At 43.9% G+C, this 23,311-nt stretch overlaps 1 protein-coding gene across 3 annotated transcripts in view; it reads left to right on the top strand.

Moving 5' to 3' along the window:
* NCAM2 (neural cell adhesion molecule 2) overlaps positions 1-23,311 on the top strand; it is a 534,690-nt gene that overhangs the window by 341,696 nt on the left and 169,683 nt on the right. For all 3 annotated transcript variants that reach the window (XM_061627895.1, XM_061627894.1, XM_061627896.1), the window contains one exon: positions 20,698-20,815. In XM_061627895.1, the coding sequence (XP_061483879.1) occupies positions 20,698-20,815 (118 nt within the window). The remainder of the gene's footprint in view (positions 1-20,697; positions 20,816-23,311) is intronic.

Genomic DNA, 23,311 nt, shown 5'->3' with positions numbered 1-23,311 from the left:
TTATTATTGCCTTATTATTGTTCATGCCATTTCCACAAACACTCAGGGAGAGACACATAGAAAGGTATTGTTGCACGCCTCCCCAATCTCTGAGTGGTGAGATTTCAGGGGTCCCTGCGCTCCTCCAGGGTTTGGTTTCCTTTGGGAAGAAGGTCAGCGGAGACTGTGGTGTCTTTATGAAATATGGTTTGTTTATTTACACACATTCCAACCTGAGCTTAGGATAGAGGGGTTCAAGGCATCAGCAGTCCAATATCCAGCTTTTCCATCTGGGTTACAGGAGCATCCTAAAGCCATGGTGCAGAAGGATAGCCTCTGTGCCTGCCTCCAGCCCCAGCCATTCTTTGGGACAATTCTAAAAACACTCAAAGCACAAACTTCTGCTAGCCGCCAGGAGGGGGGGGGAGGCTCTCCTGAAGAGTTTCAATGACAATAGGATCTTCCTGGCTCATTCACCAGTTACTGGGCACCTAATAGGCCCATTCACTACCTGGCCATGCTATTAGCTTAACAAAAGAAACTCCAGCAGAGCCAGCCCCTCACCCCAAGGCATAGGATTCCAAATCAGAGGCTGGAAAGGGACCCAAAAGAATCATCCATTCCAACCCCCATACTCATAACAATATATTTCACAGTAGTACCTGCACATGTTTTTTAAAAAAAAATTGGGCTTTTGTTAGAATGGGAATATATAACTATCAATTTGCTGTTCCTTCTGTTTGAGGTGGATAGGTTACATCAGTCATTGAAAGGACGTTGTGTGCTGTGTGACTTTATTGTTGGTGATGCGAGATTCTAAGTAAGGCTAGTTCCAACATATGGCACGTATAGTACAGTAGGAAATAATACAGTAAAATGTTATTGGTGAGTGTCCTGAGATGTGGATACTAAAACCAACCTTTGAGGCTGGTCAGCATGAGCAAACCAGGAAGGAAAGTCCCATAGAACATGGATGCCTTTATTTTCCTTAAGTGCTGGGTAGCACGAAGTTGCTGCTGCTTGTAATTCCCCCAACTCCTTGAAAGGGTTGGCTTTGAGGAACAAGGCTTGAAACCAGACATGTTCTAGTAAAGGTGTAATCAACTTTTTAAAGCATTTGTATCATATTAACCTTTAAAAACCATCATGCAGTTATGTCAAAAAATCACAATATGTTTTAAATTTTAAATTGGCATTAAAATGCTAAGAGTGAACAGTATGTTGTTGTTATGTTCCTTCAAGTTGATTATGACTTATGGCGACCCTGTGAATCAACGACCTCCAATAGCTTCTGTCATGAACCACCTTGTTCAGATCTTGTAAGTTCAGGTCTGTGGCTTCCTTTATGGAATCAATCCATCTCTTGTTTGGCCTTCCTCTTTTTCTACTCCCTTCTGTTTTCCCCAGCATTATTGTCTTTTCTAGTGAATCATGTCTTCTCATGATGTGTCCAAAGTATGATAACCTCAGTTTCATCATTTTAGCTTCTCGTGACAGTTCTGGTTTAATTTGTTCTAACACCCAATTTTCTCAGTCCGTGGTATGTGCAAAGCTCTCCTCCAGCACCACATTTCAAATGAGTTCATTTTTCTCTTATCCGCCTTTTTCACTGTCCAACTTTCACATCCATACATAGAGATCGGAAATACCATGGTCTGAATGATCCTGACTTTAGTGTTCAGTGATACATCTTTGCATTTGAGGACCTTTTCTAGTTCTCTCACAGCTGCCCTCCCCAGTCCTAGCCTTCTTCTGATTTCTTGACTATTGTCTCCATTTTGGTTAATGACTGTGCCGAGGGATTGATAATCCTTGACACATTCAATGTCCTCATTGTCAACTGTAAAGTTACATAAATCTTCTGTTGTCATTACTTTAGTCTTTTTGACGTTCAGCTGTAGTCCTGCTTTTGTGCTTTCCTCTTTAACTTTCAAGAGTATTCATTTCAAATCATTACTGGTTTCTGCTAAGAAGCGAGCAGTATGGAGCCTAACATTTAAGGTTTAACATGCATGGTTACTTCTGATAAAAGTAGTTATTGTTATTATTTATTCAATTTCTGCCCTGCCCTTCCTCCCACATAGCAAGTTAGTTGTGTTTCACTTGGATTGTTGTAATTTGAAGAGGCTTTATAATTACTTCTGTGGAGGGACTACTTGAAGTCAGCTGCTTGTAGTGAAATTGGGCATGTTTTTCTCCACTCTGCCTCCACACCATTAATATATTTGGGTACAAAAAAAAAAACTGTCTGTGAAACTGAGCAAATGTGATTATATTGCAAGGCTTGACTATATACAAGAATTTCATGGTGGGCTCTGAGTGATAGCTGGAAGAAAGGAGGCAAGCCGTATGGTCATAAAGTGGTTCTTATATGGTCACCTTGTAGTGACACTGTAGTGTCCCTAAAGTGAACTGTTAGTATGTAATGACCAAGAATCAGGTTAGTATGGGATAGGTATTAAACTTCTTTTGGGATTACCCTGCATAGTTCCCCCCACCCCATATCAAATGGTAACTATTCCATTACTATATGTCCATTATGTGAAGAAAATACCCATACTGAAAATTCTGCCATGAATGTGTGTTAATGTGTGTCACTCAGTACATGTGGCAGAATTATTGACCCGAAGGATGAGTAAGAAATGAGAAACCTTGGTAGCATCATTGCTGATTATACTTTGTTTTTATTTTATGAAAAAATATATATTATTAAAAAGTCAGTGGTTTATAGCATAAATGATAAACAAGATACACCATACAAAATTAAAATCAGAAATCATTAATTATTGCAGAAAGATACCTTCTTGATTGCCTCCATAAACCTAAACATCACATTTTAGATGTCTAGTAGTCCACGAAAGCACAATATTTAGTCCTGTTAATTTATGTTCAGGTAGGTTAGAGTTAACATGTTGAATGTGATTGGCCATAATGTTTGCAAGGGAGGGGAAAATGAGTGAGTGAAAGGTTTAAAAAGGGAAGGAAATGATTTGTTGGAATGGGAGATTTGTTGTTGTTGGAGTTAGTTAGGGCTATGTTTGTGATGTAGGTAATGTGGGGTTTGGGTCTTATTGTGGGTTGGATTTAGTAGACAGACAGTTCAGGTCTATATCAGACATAACATCTATAATTTATACTGTGATCATCATAAACTTTTGTTTATTTAAAATGCCACGTGCGTGCTTGGTCTCTAGTATGCTACCAAATAGGATTCTAAATGCTAATATCTACATATAAACTGACAGGTATAAACCACATTCAACCCCAGGGAGGAGGTGGGATTGTTGAGGTTTTGGGCGCAGTAGGTAACTGAGGCAGGCATCTTGGGGGTCACCTGTTTCAAGCAGGAAGAAGCAGGAAGGACTGTAGGTCTGAGGTGTGGGACGTGACATCCATTTTTCTGAATATAAGGAGATGAGCAATTCAGTATTTCTAGATGTTCTACCTTTTTACCTTTGCAGTTCTGAGCAGTGTGCCATAGTTCTGGTCACCAGTGTGCCACAGCTGGAAAAGATGCAGAAAAAGATAACCAAAATGAGTTCCTTGTTGAGGAAAGTTACAGTGTTAGGGGCTTTTTAGTTTAGGGAAAAACAGGGGGGGCATGATAAAGGTTTATAAATTATGTATGGTATGGAGAAAATTGGTAGGGGTTGTTGGTTCTCCTTAACTGCTCAACAGCTTTTGATACCATTGACTGTGGTATCCTCCAGTGGCTTTGGGGGTTGGGAATTGGGACAGTGTCTTATAGTAGTTCCACTCCTACCTCTGAGAATAGCGACTCCACAGAATAGTAATGGGAGACTATTGGTTGACATATTGGGAGCTAATCTATGGAGCTCCCCAGATGTTTATCTTATATGTTTATTGACATCTATATGAAGTCACTAGGAGATCAGCAGATCTGGACTTCCATATCATCAGTATGATGTTGACATCCAGCTCTATCTCCCCCATCCATCAGTATCAGAAGAGATATTTCAGGCACTTGACTGTTGCCTGGAGGCAGTGATGGGCTGGATGTGGACCAATAAATTGAAACTGAATCCTGACAAGATGAAGGTTCTGTATGTTGTAGGTTTCTGAATCTGGGAAGTAGGGAGTCCAGTTTTGAATGGGATTGTACATCCGTGGAAGTAACAGATGCATAGCTTGGCAGTACTCATTGACCCCCCCCCAGGTAGCCTTTGTGGCCAGGAATACCTATTTTCCACAGGTAGCCTGCCATCAGATTGGTTACTACTGCCATCTAGCATCCGAAGGCAAGAATGCACTAGAGTCAAAGCTGGGCTCGAGCCCCTCCCACTCCAGTCTTCATTCTTGCCTTCGTCCGAGGCAGATCAGAATTTTGACAGAGTCCTTAAGTCCTTGTTTCTACTTCTATTGTCTCTTTCCTCCTTATCGCTTCCCCCCTTCTCTCTTGCGTTCGGAGTGTGTCCTAGTTTATTCCCTTTTTCTCTCTTTATGTTACTCAGAGGCTCCGCGGCTGCGGTCTCCCTCCCTCCTTTTTTCCGTTTATAATTCAGCCTCTACGTTGGGCAGCTTGCGGCTGTGGCTCCCTCGTAGACACACTCATTTGCGGGGGCTCCGCGGCTGCGGTTCCCCCCCCTACCTTTTTTCCATTTGTAATTTAGCAATAGGGTTGCTTCCGGCTGCGGCTCCCTCTTAGGCAACCCGCCCGCTGCGGCTCCCTCTTAGGCAACCCACCCGTTTTCTCTCTCATGCTTCCCTGAAGCCTGCTGTAGCGGCCTCGTTTCCCGCCCCACCGTCCTCGCGGCCGCCATTTTATTTCATCTTTTTTCCTACAGAGGCTTCTTAACTTCCCTATCAGCACGGCTGATCTTCAGCCCGGCTGGGTTTAATTAGGCTTTCGATATCATCCCTCTCATTCTGCTTCAAGGCAGACGCCTGTTTGGTGGCCCTACCCGGCGGCATATCACCCCAGCTGGCTACTAGCCGTTTTTTCAAGCCCTTCTAGGGCCTTAGTTGGTGGGGCCTTAGTTAGGTGCTCCGATCTCGCGGCGCGGCCGCCATTTTGTTTTCATTTTTCCTTTCCATCACGTTTTTTAACTGGTGAGACCCGTGTAGTCTCCTGTTACCAAAACATTCATGTAGTCTTCTGTTACCGAAACATTCATCAACTTGGGAGACCTAAGTTATCTTGTGATACCATATATTCTAATCAGTCTGTCCCTCAGGCTCATCAAGTATCCACACCAGGCACTACATAAGTAGCCCCGTAATACCACACCTTCCCCATTGTGTGTGTGTATATTTGCAGGTGCACCCCCACTTGACTTATGCTCCACTCTGTGCACCTTGATGGTACCGCACCTTCCCCATTGAGTGCGTGTATTTAGCCCTGGCCACACTGCGCCTTTCTAAATAAAACTCATTTTTTCTGGCAGTGTAATTAGCGGTCTCGCACCTTCCCCATTGTGTGTGTGTACTTAGCTCATGGCCAAGTTGGCAGGGTAACTAGCGGTCTCGCACCTTCCCCATTGTGTGTGTGTACTTACCTTGGGGCAAACCCTCGTGCTGGGCGTTCTCTCTTTGACACCTGGCATACTGTCTTTAGTCTCTCCTATACTATTTCTACCTTACCTCTATCACCGCTCCTTCCCCATTGTGGGCGTGATTCAGAGATTGACATGGCGGATTTGAACCCTGAGGTGACAATATCCCCTGAAGCAGGTCGTCCATCACCACGCCAGCCAGCTAAACATAAACACGCCAAGGCAAAAGCAAAGACTAAACACCTGTCTGGTCATGGAGCGGCCAAGAGGGCACGCTATGTATCACCTTCTCTTCTGGAGAAACCTCGCCATGCAGCCGTTCCTGCGCTTTTCCAGTCTCCTTCTCAGTCCTCAGAGGAAGAGTTTGAAGGATTCCCCAGTCAAGCTCCTCAAACTCCGCCTGGGCAGCCTCAAATGCCTCTTCAGGAACAGGCATTTCCGTCTTCCACTCCCCCAGGGATACAGTTGACTTCTGACTTCCTGAACCAACTACGAGACCTGCTTGGGTGCCTATCCCAACCTCAGCCTTCCCTACAATTGTCTTCTCAACCCGGAACCTCGCGACAGCTCAGCTCTGCAAGACAACCTGGCGACAATACTGATGCTCCGCTACCCTCTCCTAACCCATATGATGTGGTCAGGGGTAGATCGGACGTAGAGCAATCTCAGACTGATGACTACATGAACGTATTTCAGACTGACCTGGATGAATGGAGTGGGGAATCTGACCAGGAGGAGGAGGTTTCTTATCGCCTCTTTGACCCGACGGATTTCTCTCCTCTGTCACGCAGAGTCATGGACACTCTTGGCATTCAACCAGAAATGATACAACCAGTTGTTCCCCCTGTCAAGGGTGCTAGAGTCCTCAAGTCCCCCAGATCAGTGCAGCACTTCATTCCCGTGCCAGACCCCATTAACAAACTGACCAGGGAAGAATGGGCCCGCCCTCTTCATCCACGTCGCTCCTCATCCTTAGCCAACAAGTTTTATACCCTTGCCCCAGAATTCATGTCCTTTCTGAACGTCCGGGGGGTGGACCAACCTATTTCCAATCTTGTATCTCGTTCTCTTCTCCCAAAGGAAGGTGAATCTCAGCTCAAAGACCGCTATGAGAGGAGGTTTGACTTTATCTTCCGTAAGACCCATGAGGCTCCCGCTCATTCCATCCGGGCCTCTTCTACCGCCTCTATCTTCTCACGGGCTTCCATGATGTGGTTAGAGGATCTCCTTGATGATCCCAACCCGGATCCCGTCAAACTAAGGAAATGTCTCCTCAAAATACACAAGGCTACTGCCTTTGTGGCCGACACCACGTTAGACGCCTCCCATCACGGTGCATGCGCACTGGTGGCCAAAATTGTAGCTCATCGTACCGTATGGCTCCAACATTGGGACGCCGATTCAACTGCCAGAACCAACTTATCCTTAGCTCCATATTCGGGATCTATGCTCTTCGGCGAGGACGCACTCAAAGCAGTCCTTGTCAACCCCAAGGACAATCATAAACCGGCACTAGCTACTGCCAAAAGAGACGACCGCAGACCCGTGCGACGGTTTACCCCTTACCGTTCCTTCCAACCCTTTCGGAGAGGGCGACCTGGTGGTCGAGGATGGGATACCAGGCCTACAGATTTCCGTCCCTCCAAGGCACCCTGGCCCAGACAACGCCCACAATACAGGGGCCAATACCAGAACAGGCAGGCATATGGCAGAGGAACCCGTCAGCGCAGGCAGTTCTGACTCCATCCCCATTGGAGGCAGACTCTCCTTCTTCATCAGCATCTGGCTAAACTTGACAAACATTTCCTGGGTCAGACTTCTCTTCACCCAGGGCTACAATATAGAATTTTGGCGGACACCACCGGACAAATTTTGCATCTCCCCTGTCTCCAGGGCACGGAAAAAAGTTATGCAGGATGCCCTACGACATCTACTGGAGATAGCCGCTATAGAGCCTGTTCCTCCATCCGAACGGTTACAAGGCGTGTACTCCGTCCTCTTTACGGTTCCCAAGCAAGACTCCTCATGGAGGGCGGTCTTAGACCTCAAGGGCCTAAACCGCTTCGTCAAGTACCGCCACTTCAAGATGGAATATCTGGCGTTGATTATAGAGGCTCTACAACCAGGGGACTTTATCGCATCCATCGACCTAAGGGACGCTTACTTACACATCCCAATCTGCCCGGGTCACAGACGGTTCCTGAGATTTGCACTAGGCCACCTCCATTTTCAATACCGGGCCCTTCCATTCGGCCTTTCCTCGGCCCCCCGAGTCTTCACCAAAGTGATGGCCACCATGCTGGCGTATCTCCGCCTCCAGGGGGTCCACATTTATGCTTATCTCGACGACCTTCTCCTCCGAGCAGGCTCCCAGGACTTGGCCAACAGGCAGATCCAGTTCACCCTAGAGGCTCTACACTCTCACGGCTGGCTGATCAATACCGAAAAGAGTCATCTCCAACCAACTCAGCGCCTCCAGCACTTAGGTGCAATACTGGACACGTCCCTAGCCATGTTCTTTCTGTCCCCAGACCATATTGCTTCCATTACAGCCATGGCAGCTTTACTTCTACATCGCCCCACAGCAGATGTCATGTTTCTGGCCCAGTTCCTCGGGGCAATGATTTCCTCGATCCACATCGTTCCGTGGGCCCGACATCATTCGAGACCTTTACAGTGGGCTCTCCTACCATTTCAAGCGGACATCTCCAAGTCCAACCATTGCATAATTCCGCTGGGCCAAGCTCTGAAGCAATCATTCCGCTGGTGGGTATCCACAACTTCCCTCACCAAGGGGACACCGTTTCGGGACCCAACCAGAGTCCTAATCACCACGGATGCCAGTCTGTCCAGCTGGGGAGCCCATTGCAACTTGACCTTTGTCCAAGGCGTTTGGTCCACCCAGGAACTAAGTCACAACATCAACTGGCTGGAGCTCAGAGCTGCTCATCTCGCTCTGAGACACTTCCAGCCTCTATTCGCCCTACAACATGTCCTCATTCGGACAGACAATGTTTGTGTGAAATCTCACATCAACAGACAGGGAGGCACAAGGTCCAGGCCTCTGCAGGAGGAAGCAACACGAATCTTCGACTGGGCTGAGTCCCACATAATAATAATAATAATAATTTAATTTGTGGGTCGCCTATCTGGCCAATGGCCACTCTAGGCGACGTACAATTTAACAACAATACATTACATCATAATAAAATACATCATAAAATACAATATAACAATAAAACAATAAAACAGTTCCAGTACAGAGTAGTAGGCTATTTGTCGTAAAAATTTAACCCTCCCCGTAAGTCCCAAAGGCCTGTCTGAAGAGCCAGGTCTTCAAAGCTTGGCGGAATACATTCAGGGAAGGGGCATGTCGAAGGTCATACGGGAGGGAGTTCCAGAGAGTGGGGGCCGCCACTGAAAATGCCCTCTCTCTTGTCCCCGCCAACCTAGCTGTTTTAGTTGGCGGGATTGAGAGAAGGTCCTGTGTGGCTGATCTTGTTGGGCGGCATGGTTGGTGGCGCTGGAGGCGCTCCATCAGATAAACTGGGCCGAGACCGTATAGGGATTTAAAGGTTAATACCAACACCTTGAATTGGGCCCGGAAAATAACTGGAAGCCAGTGTAGGTCGAACAACACTGGGGTGATGTGTTCCCGGCGGCGACAGTTTGTAAGTAGTCGAGCCGCAGCATTTTGTATAAGTTGTAAGACATCCTGTCTTTACGAGCAGAAGACCTCAGCGGAACTCTAAACGTTATGGCCGACTGGCTCAGCAGGCAAACGGTCCATCCGGGAGAATGGAAGCTTCATCCGGCTGTGTTCTCCCTTCTCCAGCGGTGGTTCGGCCCCCTCTCGCTGGATCTCTTCGCCTCCAGCCACAACTGCCAACTGCCTCGTTACTTCTCAAGGTACCTAGAGCCAACGGCGGAAGCAGTGGATGCTCTGACGACACCATGGCCACACGGGCTCCTGTATGCTTTCCCGCCCATATCACTCCTAGGCAGGACATTGACAAAACTCCGACTCGAATGAACACGGATTTTACTCATAGCTCCTTACTGGCCTCGCAGACCCTGGTTTTCGGACCTCCTCTCGATGTCAATGGAGGATCCCTGGACCCTTCCAAGCAGGCCGGATCTTCTCTTCCAAGGACCAGTTTGGCATCCGGACCCGAACTGGCTGAGCCTGACAGCCTGGCTTTTGAACGGACACAGTTGAAATCTGCGGGTCTTTCTCGAGGGGTCATAAACACTATTTTAGCATCACGATGACCGTCAACTACTCGAATCTATCAGAGTACTTGGCGTACTTTTTCCAGCTGGTGCACCTCTAAAGGTTGTTCAGCACCCCAAGCCACTGTACAGCACGTTCTACAGTTCCTATACAGAGGCATCACATTGGGACTCAGACCAAACACTCTGCGTAGACAGGCCTCCACCATCTCGTCAATTCTGTCTGTTTCTTCATCGGCCGCACCTCTGAGCTCTCACCCGCTCATCAAACGCTTTTTAAGAGGAGCTTCCCACCTCTCTCCAGCTGTACGTCACCATTTTCCATCCTGGAACCTCTCCAAGGTTTTGCAGGCATTACAACGACCTCCATTTGAGCCGCTTGCCTCAGTGCCAGACTATTGTCTTTTAAAGTCCTTTTCCTCGTGGCTATCACTTCCGCGAGGCGGATTTCAGAGTTACAGGCCTTGTCATCGGCCCGTCATCTCTGCGTATTTCATAAGGACTCAGTAGTCCTGAGGCTGGATCCATCGTTCTGTCCTAAGGTCAACTCAATCTTCCACAGTAGCCAGGACATTGTACTTCCATCATTTTGTCCTAAGCCGGTTCATCCCCTCGAAAAGGCCTGGCATTCGCTGTATGTTAGGAGAGCGCTCAAGGTTTACCTCTCTTGCACCCAGGACATCCGACAGACAGACGCATTATTTGTATCTTTTCATCCGAGATATTTGGGGAAAAAGGTGTCCAAATCAACTTTGTCCTGTTGGCTTCGAGCCTGTATTTCTATTGCATATCAGTCACTTAGTTTGCCAGTGCCGTCTAACATCACGGCTCATTCGACCAGATCTGCTGCCACTACGGCGGCTTTTTTAACTAATGCTCCTCTTACAGACATATGTAGGGCGGCGGTATGGGCTACCCCTAACTCCTTTGTGAAGCATTATAAGATCGATCGCTATGCTTCAGCTGACGCCTCTTTCGGGAGACGTGTCCTGCAACATGTCATTTCTGAATTGTAACTTCCTAGGAATCCCTCCCTAACAGGGGGCTACGTTGGTACATCCCAATCTGATGGCAGGCTACCTGTGGGAAATGGTCCCTTGGACCCACCTGAAGGGTGATTTTCACAGGTACGCCTGCCATCACGTCCCTCCCTGATGGGGGATTTCTGGAGAAATTCATTCAGTGTTTTATATATAGTTCAACTTATGGGCTTCCTGCTCTGTCTGGTTTTTTCTTTGGTTAAATCCTGTTCTTAAGTTCTATGATATTTGCTGTGTATATTTTCTTGGCTGCTGGGCTTGTTGCCCTTTGGTTCTTTTCAGATTTACCACTTCGGACTCGTCATCATGAAGACTGGAGTGGGAGGGGCTCGAGCCCAGCTTTGACTCTAGTGCATTCTTGCCTTCGGACGCTAGATGGCAGTAGTACCCAATCTGATGGCAGGCGTACCTGTGAAAATCACCCTTCAGGTGGGTCCAAGGGACCATTTCTAGCTACATCTGGTTCACCAGCTATAACCATTCCTGGATAGGAATAACTTGGCCATAATGATTGTCAGCTCTTCACTGAGACAGCAGTGTCGGTGGGGGTGCAGGCAGGGCTGGAGATTCCTTGGTAATTGCCAGGCCGTAAGTCCTCAGCCGGCAGCTTGGCTATAAATCTGCCAGGCTAGCAAGGAGGAAACAAGATAAGGGCAGAGGCCGTTCGAAGCTTACGTGCCAAGCCAGAAATCCAGAAGAGACGTCAGTGAAGGTCCGGGTCTAGTTTGCCGAGAGATCAGTCCAAGTCAAGGTTCAGGGGATAGGAAAACACACAGTGGTCACACCTGACATTGTAGTCAACAACAAGCTGAAACCAAGGTTTGACTTTTAAGGAGCAGGTTTGTCAGCAGGTGTGAGCCCTCAGCGTTTTGGCCTTAAGTGGACAGGCCTGCCCCTCTTCTGCCTGACCTTCTGCTGTCTACGTTCTGCAGGTGAGGGGGGAGTATCCTGTTCACTGCCTGCGTCTGGCTGAATGGCTTCAGCTGTGTCTGGGGTGCTCTACAGCTGAAGGGGAGAAGGAGCTGGGTTCTCAGGAGTTTCCTCCGTTTCTCCTTCTGGGTCTGCTGCTGTTACTCCTGAGTCATCCTCGTCTGATGAGTCCTCTGATGGGGCCATGACAATGATGTACATTGTACTTATTTTAATTGTCATGTTTTTGAAAACTGCCCTGGAACCATTTGGTAAAGGGTAGGCTGTAAGTATGAATAATAAATTAAATAAAAGAGAATTAGACGTATTATGGAGGATAAGGCCACCAATAGCTACCATCCATGATCACTGCATACTACGTCCAATATTGGAGGCAGTATGCCTCTGAATCCTAGTTGCTGGGAAGGGAGAGTGCTGCTGCATTCATGTCCTGCTTGTGGACTTCCCATAGGCATCTGGTTGTCACTGTTGGAGCAGAACAGTGCACTAGATAGAACTTTGGTCTGAACAAGCAGGGCTCTTACATTTGTATGCCTTTAAGGTTGGTATAGTATAAAAACAAAACAAACAAAAAGCAGAGGTTCAGCTGAATGTAAAGTTACACAAATAACTGCATTTACAAATGTTCTTCACTTTTTCCAACAATTGTTTGATATTCAATATTTGATGCTCTACTGAAAGCAGATTATGGCAGACTAGGGTGTAACAAACAGTATAGGAAGCTTTCACATATGTCCTGGGGTTTCTCCTTGCTTCCCCTGCAGCTTGACAAGATGTTATTAAAACTCATAGGATTTTTTTTAAGGGGGGTGGTGGAATAGTGTAAGCAAAGCGGAAAAGAATGCAAACTCTCAAGCATGTAGACAAAACTGTTTGTGCGTGCTGACTGGCTTCTTAAATAATATATGTGGGCTTGCTACTGTCTGTAGGCACTTTGAGCATCTGATAGACCTCAACACTCTTGAGACTAAAACTGCAATCTTAAACCCGCTTACCTGAGAGTAAGCCCCATTTAATTCATTAGGACACTTCTGAGTAGACATGGTTAGGATCACAATACAAATTTCTCAGTGTTTAAAGCAGGAATGGAGAACCTGTGGTCCTCCAGATGTTGTTGGACAATTCCCATCAACCTGAGCAAGTATGGCTAGTGGTAAGGGATGATGGGAGATGTAGTCCAGAGGGCTAAAGGTTCCCCACCCCTTGTTTAAAATGACACAAGACTCAACAGATTGAATCCAAAGGTGCACTTCTGTACGTGGAAGGTGTCTTCTTCTCATAGAAGAGATGTTTACAGCCTTATTCTTATGTAAGACAGACAACACAGTAGTCACCAGATCAAAGCTTTACTATTAGCTACACCTGGAGGGGGAACGGGTTGATCTGCCTATCAGTTGTGAAATATCTATCAAGCTGAATTTTTAAAAAGACGCACTGAAGATGCTCCCACCAGGTTTTACAGTAAAACCTGCTGCAGGGGTGAGACTGTTGGGACCATCAAGGAGCAAGCTTTCTACCCGCCTTCCACCCGTCTGCCTGGGCCTTATCAGAAGGAGCTGCAGACTGAGATGTATTGCTTTTTTGCCCCCTGCTCTTAGTGACATTTTTCTGGGGACTGTCCTTTACCAAGATGATGACTCCTTTTTGTTTTTAGTTGTTGCTTTTTAGAAATGTTATAATTTTGTTGGTTTGAATTCTTGTAGATTGTGTTGTTTTGATTTGTATTTATGTTTTTCTATTTGTGTGTGAGCCGCCTTGGGGACCTTTTTGGCTGAAAGGCGGCCTAGAAACAAACACTAACATAACATAACAAAAGGGGTGGAGTTTGATTAGCGTTGTGAAAAGTATCATGAAGGAAGAGGCCACACCAAAAGATCTAACAATAACAATAACTTTACTATAACTAATTATATACCAGAGCTTGGAAAAGTTACTTTTTTGAACTACAACTCCCATCAGCCCCAGCCAGCATGGCCACTGGATTGGGCTGATGGGAGTTGTAATTCAAAAAAGTAACTTTTCCAAGCTCTGTTATATACAGAGAACAAGGTCCATAGCATGGTGCTGCTTGTAAGGCAGGCCTGGAACTGAAACTGCCACAGCCTGGGGCTGACTCAGCAGTTCCTGGTATGGCAAGCCTGGAAGGCCAACACACTATACGTTGTGTGCCCCTGTTTTCAGAAGAGAAACTGGCAGAACTGTGAGTGTGTTTCTACCCTAAAGTTGTGTGAAAAAAATTGAAACTGAATCCAAAGACAATATCCCAGTTATGCAGGAAGTTGTACAAGGATTTGTGTATCCTCTCACACAAGCAAAAGCACGAGAACTGCTACAGAACTTACATAACAGAGCACTGCAGGAACTCTTACGCAAGCTTTTCTGCCATTGTTTGTGGAATTGTGCTTGTGGTTTTTCTTCTGCTCATGATTCAGTCTCTTGAATTTCTGATGCATCAGTTTAGAGACACATTCCAGAAAAATGGTTTTAGAAATGTACTACAGAAGCTGAAGTTCTCAGTTGAAACTTAAGCTGATATGATTCAAGAACTAAAAGTTAACTGTTGTTTGTCTGTTTAGAGGAATTAAGTCCATTTAACATTGCTATCTAACAGCCAATTCTAAACTGCTTTCTCACATCTGTGCACAGTTGCAGCTCATCTGCGTAGCAGTTTCATGGATTGTGTGTTAGGGCACATTTTCCCTTAAAAGTAAGTGAATTAGCCTTAATCAGTATATTTTTCTGATGTGCTCAAGAAATCCCTAATTGTTCATTTGCTTTGAAATTATATTAATTTTAGCAAGCTAGCATCTGATTTAGGCTACATTCATGCACGGGGTTTATTGTGTTAGATTTATTTATTATTGTGTTAGTGCTTCTGACCCAATTTCTAACATTCCTTTCACACTGCAGTACCCATTGCATTTTGGAACTGTGGCTTATTATTATTATTATTATTATTATTATTATTATCATTATCATCATCATCATCATCTCACTCTTCCTTCCAGAAGAAGCCCAGGGCAGCAAACAAGGGACAAAAATCTAAAAACATATTAAAAACAAAACATCTTAAAACATTTGTAAGGGGAAAAAATATTTAAAAACATCTTAAAAAGCAATTCCAACAGAGACATAGACTGGGATAAGTTCTCTCCTTCAAAAGGCTTGTTGAAAGAGGACGGTCTTCAGAAAGTGCCAAAAAGGTAACAGAGATGGTGCCTGTCTAATAATTAAGGGGAGGGAATACCAAAGGGTAGGTGCCACAGCAACGAAGGTCCATGTCCTATGTTGTACAGAACAGACCTCCTCAGAGAATCTGCAGGAAGTCCTTACCTGCAGAGCACACTGATTGACTGTGTATATAAGGGGTAAGATGATCTTTCAGGTATCCCAGTCCCAAGCTGTATAGGGCTTTGTACACCAAAATCAGAACTTTGAACTTGGCCCAGTTGCTAATGGGCAGCCAGTGCAATTCTTTCAGCAGCAGGGTAACATGTTGGCAATATCCTGCCCCAGTGAGCAGTCACGCTGCCACATTTTCACCAGCTGCAGCTTCTGGACAAATCTCAAGGGCAGCCCCGCATAGAACACATTCCAATAATCCAGCCTGGAGGTTACCACTGCATGGACAACAGTGGTCAGGCTATCCCAGTCCAAAAATGGCCACAGCTGTCTTACCAGCCAATGCTGGTAAAAAGCACTCCTCGCCACTGAGGTCACCTGGGCCTAGTGACAAAGATGGATCCAGGAGTACCCCCAGACTATGAACCTGCTCTTTCAGGGGAAGTACAACCCCATCCAAAGCAGGTAATTGACCAATTATCCAACACCTATCCACAGCACCTCCATCTTGCTAGGATTCAGAGTTGCTTTATTGGCCCTCATCCACTCCAGGTGCTGGTCCAGGGCTTGCATGACTACGTTGCACTAAATTTCATTCATACCCGTGGGTGTGGTGTGACATAATCAATGTCATTGGACATATCACTATTCCCACACCCTTTCTGCATGTGCACACTTCTGTTTCCTAATGAAAATGGCAGGAGTGAACTATGTGCCATTATACTGCCCCAAATTTCATCACTTTACTCACACGCTTTTCTGGCTTAATGGGGTCGTAGACAGATTTTTTTCTGGCAATAATTAACATGGAAATAAGTGCTAAACATCCACTATATTCTACAGTAGGGCCCCACTCATATGGCGGGTTACATTCCGGACCCCTGCTGTAAAGCAAAAATCGCTGTAAAGCAGAACTCATTGAATAGAATGGCACGTGATGCCCGAAAACCGCCATAAAAGCGGAACAAGCGCCGTATGAGTGGGGCTTTATTTATTTATTTTATTTATTTATTATTTCAATTTATATACCGCCCTTAGCAAAATAGCTCTCAGGGCGGTGAACAAACAAGATAAAATACAATATATCATAATAAAATACAAAAACATATACAAACAAACAACAAAAAGCACAGCAAAAACAAAATAAATACTACAAAAATTAAAAATACAGATTAAAAGATTAAAAAAGATTAAGAAGATTAAAATGCCTGGGAGCATAAAAAGGTCTTTACCTGGCGCCAAAAAGAGAAAAGTCTAATTGCGTCTAATTGAGATTGCCGCATTAGCAAAGCGCCATAAAGCAAAGTGCTGTAAAGCAGGGCCCTACTGTACTAGATTTTCAGAAATGACTTTTTCATTGTGTTGAAAGATCAAATAAAATGTGGAAATTATCAAGTAAGGAAACATAGCGAAAATGGAATAAACAGCCATCTGAATGCAGCCTTATACAAGTTACATCAACAATTCAATTCTAAGAGCTTTGGGGCTGGCGGTCTTTGAGGTCTTATGATGATACATGTTCTAAACAGCAATTCTTAATTTTTCTGTGGGGAAGGGAGTAAAATATAGCAACAGATTTGTTTTCATTTTCCCTGTGTGAGTTTTCTGTTCCCTTTGTGTTTTCAGAGTCTGCACTTTATTCTGCATAGGGACATTTAGCCAGATCTGTAGAATTGAGAGAGCTGACTTTTTTCTTGACAGAGCCAGTGATATGCTAGCTTTTGTAGTTAGGTGGTTCCTTTAAATGTGATTCACAACAAAACAGCAGGACTGTTTATTTCCCTTTTCTCTTTAGTGCCAACATACTTTGGTCACAGGCATCAATATTCTAATCAGTTAACCTCTCATCCTGAGTGAGCTCAGGTCTGAGAGAGAGAATTCCTTGCCAGATCTGTAGCATTCATTTTTCCATTCTTTTTGGGGTGGGTGGATGATATTATTGTTTTTGTTCCCATTTATATACCCCCAAGACATTTGGGGAGAAAGGTTTTCTGTCTGTTAACATAGGCTAGTGGAAGGGTGAGCTGAACCTGTAAGAAAATCCCTGTTTCTATGTTCATCTGAGTTAGGAAGCTTCCCCAGAAATTAGAAGGCCATACTCTTAAGTGCCAAACTGTGATCGTCCAGATATTGGACTGCAACTCCCATCCGCCCCAGCAGCAACTGAGGTATGTGCCTTTTGTATGATGTAAACAGTAATCTGTGCCTAGGACTTGACGTAAAAGTAGCATTACTTAAACATACTGTATGTTTCTATGCATATTCTATGCATATGTAGGGTTTTTTCATTTTGCCTATTGAAGAACTTTCATAGTAATGTTTCTTGTATTTTGGAGAATTACAACCATCATAGATGTAGTCCGAACCAAAATTACACATTTCACAAGGTTTATGATGGGATTTGAACTGGTTGTTCGGGAGACAGATTATGGTGAATAATGCAATGAAACCTAATTCCATGTTGAAAAAAATACAGAAAGGGATTTTTTTTTTTAAAAAAGAAGCAAGTATCTATGTTGTAGGTGCATTTGAAATAACAAGATAAGGTGCAGAGAAGGGCTACAAAAATGATCGTGAGGTTGGAGTAACCTTCCCTGTGAAGGAAGACCTTTGGTTTCTTCCGGTTTGGCTTTTTTTATGTTTAGATAGGCACTTAGTCTTAGGCAAAGGAATGGGGTGAGTTTCAGATAGGTAGATGGTCTTCTTCAAATGACAGAGTTAACATTTGAGGTATGAATCAATGATTATTCTCTCCTTTGGGTGACTTTTGCTACTTTGATGGGCAGCTTCAATAACATTGGAGCCTAATGCTCAGGCATTTGGATGGGCATTTGCCCATGTTAAAGAACATGGTTGTGTCTTGATATGGGTGTCTTGCCTCATCCATGGTAGGATGGTAATTTTTCATGCTTGGGTGTGTAATTAAAACCAGCCAAGGTACTGGCTTTTGGAATTTGAATAGTGTTGGAATGTTGGCCTGCCTTCAGACAAAACAAAAGTGTTGTTATTTGGTTTTGGAAGGTTATCTAGCCTCAAATAATTGGATTGACTTTTTGGCTTCAGATGGTTGAATATCCTGTCCCGAAAAATGGGGTTGCTTTGGGGGTTTGGATTGGCTTCTGGAGGAAAAATAAAAATATCTGGATTTTACAAGTGAACAGAGCTTGGAAACCATGTGAGTGTGATATATATCCCTGCCACAATCTCAATTAACAACCCAATCCCTAAATCAGGCTAACTTGTGACCCTCCCTGGACCCTCCCCCGAGCAATCAGGAATCCTGTGGATTCCATTAGTGTCTGGGGGGTGGACTATCTTGATCTGTCCACCACCCCTGCAGGGGAGGACTGGATCTGTAAGTCCAAACTTCACCAGAAAGTGATCTGACTATTATAATGGGATGACTTCTATTCCCCCCCATCTGCTGACTACCCCTTCCTCCATGTTGAGCAAAACCCCTATGTGTCAGACTGTTGACAACTGGAGACAGGCCCATGGACATCATGGAGGCCATGAAGTCCCGAGCTGGATCACTAGAGGAAGCCTCAGCATGCATATCATTCTAGGCTTGACCAACACCAAAGCTGAGATAGCCTCTGCCAGGCATTCAAGCAAGAAGCAAGGTCAGAGCAGTCCAGAGTCAGGAGCCAGACTGCACATGAACAACTCAGGGCAAGGCAAGGGGCAGGTCTGGAATCAACAGGTGATTAGCAGACAGGTCAGCCACAGAGTTTGTATATATATATGTTGTTCCAGCAGCTCTTCAGGCCTAGCACTGGGGTTTTTTATGCTGGACCTGCTGGAACCACACCCCAAACCTCTGCTGATTCCCACTGACCACCTGCAGTGCTATACCTCCTTTTACCCATGATCACTGAAACTGGGGTGCATCAGCCATGTCCCACCTTCCCAAGACTCCTCCTAAACACATGATATAAACAACAGTCCACCAACAAAACCTACCACAACCAGATATGCCAGTAGACTTCTGAGATAATTGGGAACAGTATTACCAGAACTACACCAGAATCATCCAATACCTTTCATACTGGTCACATCTACTTCTCCCCATCTCACAACCAGGGAGGGCTAGCCTTCTGCCAGTTGCAGACTCTCACTCGGAAGGCATCTGGTGACTTTCTCCTATCTCACCCTGTGCAGGAATCACATATGCATCTTATACCCTCCCCGCTATCCAACTTCCTCTAGACTGGGAAAAAAATGGATAGTGTCCTTACCCTCGCCCACTGGACTCCCCAAGGGACAATCCTCTGTGGGTGTTGCCCCTTTGGTGGCAGACCCACCACCCAACAGCTGCTGGGCTTTTGTGCCCCCTGACCCAGCCAGGAGCTGATGCAAGAGGCTACAAGTTTGAGTGCAGCCTGTCTCTGGATTCAGGGTCAGGCGGAGGGTCCCACTCCTTATAGCACTTACCAGGGACCTCGGCTGTCTCAAGAGATAGCAATCCAGAGGAACAAGCAAAGCACCCAGATGCTCAAGTAGATCTTCTCCAGTCCCCCAATGTTGCAGCTTTTCCCAAGGACCCAGTTCAAATAGAAAGAGACTGAAATTGTAACCTGTCAAGAAAACCAGCTTCTTGGCCTAAGAAAATGGCCCTGTACTATAACATTGTACCTTGTTGATGGGAAGAAGTCTGTTCTCATTAGAAGAGACATAATCTCATGCTTGAGACGCCTGCATTATCAAGAGAGAGCTGTGCATGAAGGCCAAAGCTAATTGAGATCGCAAGTTGGCTGTGGGAATGTGCATAGGCTAAGTCATGGAAAAGTACTGGAAAGTTCTTCCCTGGTAGTCTTGTGATTGGCTCATAAGCTTTACCCATTTTACTATATGCTGATATTTACTATAACACTAGCCTTTTTATTTGTGCTGATGCCCCACAGCCTTCCTGACACCTTGCAACACCTTGGGTAATGTGTTTCTTTGTCTCTGGTGGGGTCAGCGTTTCTATGTTCTGCTGGTATGTCTTATATCTTGTTTTATAATCCCTAACAGTATCATTCTTAGTGGTGTTTTCTAAGTGCATTCATCAGTGATATTCTGGTTCTTTTTATGTTGCTATTCGTATTTATTTTTAATAAAGCTACCTCATATTTACTGGTGTGTATTATTTTACATTAAGCCCTGATACTAAATCTATCACCCAGTCAAACTTGGCTAATTGCTACTGAGTAACCTGTTTGCTTGGGGCTCTAGGAATCAGTCTGGTCTTGAGTTCTTGCTTTGTTTGGAATTCCAGTGAAGTCCATTTAATTCACGGTTTGGGAATCTATTGGTGTGCATGAGGTCTAATAGCAGCATTCTGCCTTGCAAGGTTGGTTTTCCACCCTGGTAAGCTGGCAGCTGCTGTTTGCCCATGAGCTGGTTTTCAAGGGTATGGAACCCAGTGATCTTGACAGAACCATAAGCTATTAATATTATCTTTGGTTTTATTCTTGATACAAATAAAGTATTGTCATGAAATATTTTCAGGAAGATAAGTAGCTTACTTTTAATTAACTTCAACTGTTCCTCTTATTTTCCAGACCTCATGGAGTGTTTGAAAATGTAATTGTTATAGCAAACTTATTTTAGGCAAAAAAGAAACTGGTGTGTTTTCATTTATCTAACCTTACATGTATTTTCCAAATGTTCTCCAGTTCCTCCAGCTATCACATTGCTACAAAAGTCCTTCAATGCAACAGCAGATCGAGGAGAGTCAATCGTGTTATTCTGCAGAGCCACCGGTTCTCCTGAACCTGAAATCAGTTGGTATAGGTAAGTTAAGTTCAAATACATGCAGTAGAGATATTTAAAATACAATAGACATGAGTATTATTGGACATTAAAATACAAATAATATTTTGACCATATAGGATTTTTTTTAAAATGAAGGAGTGCTAATTGAGCTGGTTATTTCTTGATTCTTAATGGAAACATTTCTAAATATTATTTTGTGGAATCAGACTCTGTGCTATCGGAAACCATCTAAATTAATATGAAACATTGACTGATTGGTTTAAATACAAGAAAGTCACAGGTTGTAAAATTTCAATCATGTTGTTTATATCTGAGCTGTCTAGTGGATAATGTGGTACATAGGCTGGCTAGAGACATGGGTTCAGATGTTCACCTACAGTGTAGTTATAGGCATGTCTACTCAGAAGTTAATCCAGATGAGTTCCCAGGAACTTAGGGTTCTAATCACCCACCCCCCAATCCTCTATGGGATTGGATGGGTTGGAGGTCTTCTTCCAGCCTAGAACAGCTCTACAGGTCTCTGCCCACACAGAGTTCCCTGTTCTGCTGGCACTGAAAGTGCAGGTGGTACAAGTATTGCTGGCAGGCTCTCTGCTGGTAGTACCTTGTTGAAAGCCTTGGAACAGGGTGGGGAGGAGGGGTTGATCCAGCCTCATTGTTGCCACTTGAGGGCATCAGGCTCTAGACTGGCATAGCCAGGAGCAGGCCTTTGCCTCTGCCATCTGCTGCAGCCAGAATGAGTGGCAGGGATGGGGATGTAGCAGTGGCTATGCTGCTCCATCATATTTCACCACTTCCCAGCTGGGGTTTACATTGCTCTGTTACATCACAGTAAGTGTGTTTAGGAGTGCATCCTTGGTTATGAAGTTCAATCTCCTAGCCTAACTTACCTCAGAATTTGTTGTGAGGATAAAATATAACAAGTCCATGTATGTTGTCTTGAGTTCCTTGGGAAAAGTTCCAGGAACCAAATCTCATTCAAATCAATGAGATTTAATTATGTCCAGCCTGAGACATTAGTTTTACCAACCTTCCCCCCCCCACACACACACACACACTGTCTGATTTAGTTTCCATATGTTTTGTTCGTTTCCAATTTGCATAAACATAAAAGTACATTTATAAAAATAAATGTGATGAAAGGTATGTAATGAGTAATCAATGGCTAAACTATACAAGTATGAAGGCTTCCTTAAACCAAATATGAAAATCAGGTCTTGTAATACAACTGTCGATTTTGCAGAAAAATGGCTTTATTCACTGAAAGATATAAATATATCTACATTTCTCTTGCCTTTTTTGACTGAGGTTGTTCGAACCTTCATTATTTTGTATGCATGGTGTTTGGCTCCGATTCTGTGACCTTGAACAAGACCTCACTGCTAATTAGGGTTTGAATACAAGTTCAGTTCTATTTCCATGGATCTGTGAGGTGAATTTGGTTGGGAACATTGTTACAAAGACTGTAATTGTTACAGTTAATGATCTAATTTTATTTCTATTTACTAATGACCTCTTAATAGAATTATACTTTCATTTTATCAAACAAGATCCTGGTATTTTGTCCCAAAGTATCACAGTTCTCTTATGTGAAGATTATAATGAGCAATGGGGCATTTAACAGTAAAGTTAACCAATATTTGAATTTATATGTCTATACAAATAATTCTAATAATGAGTTCAGAAGCAAATTCCTCCCAAAAGCAGCTTGTACAAGTCTGAACAATAGAAATCTGGCCCAGTTAGTTATGGTAAATGCAGATGGTAACTTTCTCAGGGTAACTATTTTACAAAATATTGTTCTGTTTATTTAAATAACTAAGTATTATACAAAATGAACTAAAGAGGGTATATCTATATGTTTTTTTAAAAATAATTCCACTACTCAGTCTGGGATAGAATCATTTACACATTTTTCAGTATTGTGTTGTTGTTATTTATCAAATTTATATCCTGCCCTTCATCTCAGAAAGACCCCAAGGTGGCAAACATAAACACCAAAAGCATATTTAAGAATAAATATTTAAAACATATATTTTTAAAAAACTTAAAGTAATTCTAACACAGATGCAGACTGGGATATTATGCTGAGAATCATAGAAGACTCGTGCGCACTATTGCTACAGCATACACTTGTACACAAAGTGCTGAATGAGATCCCCTTACTCACTCACAGCCTGGGTTGAAATGTGACCCAGCATGTCCATCTACAGAAAAGCTCAGAAGCCAGTTTCTGCTTTCAGCCTGCATTTGTGGATAGAAGCAAATTACTCAGCAGATCTTATTAAAATGTTATTTTCAAGGGCAGTTGTCACTGATTGAAAAAACATCTCACTGATAACTTAAAAAAATAAATCAAGTTTATTTTTCAAAAATGTAAATTGATATCTTTTAGTGTTGCTACTTTTCTTGAAGTATTCATATCTTACAGAATTCTTTGCAACCTCTACTGTGAGTATTCAGATCTTTATATCCTGACACAAGCAGAATTTACTGTTATCTCAGGGAGATTCT

This window comes from Rhineura floridana, chromosome 5 (genome assembly GCF_030035675.1).
Source record: "Rhineura floridana isolate rRhiFlo1 chromosome 5, rRhiFlo1.hap2, whole genome shotgun sequence".
Classification (NCBI taxonomy): Eukaryota; Metazoa; Chordata; class Lepidosauria; order Squamata; family Rhineuridae; genus Rhineura; species Rhineura floridana.
This window is presented reverse-complemented; position numbering and strand designations above follow the sequence as displayed.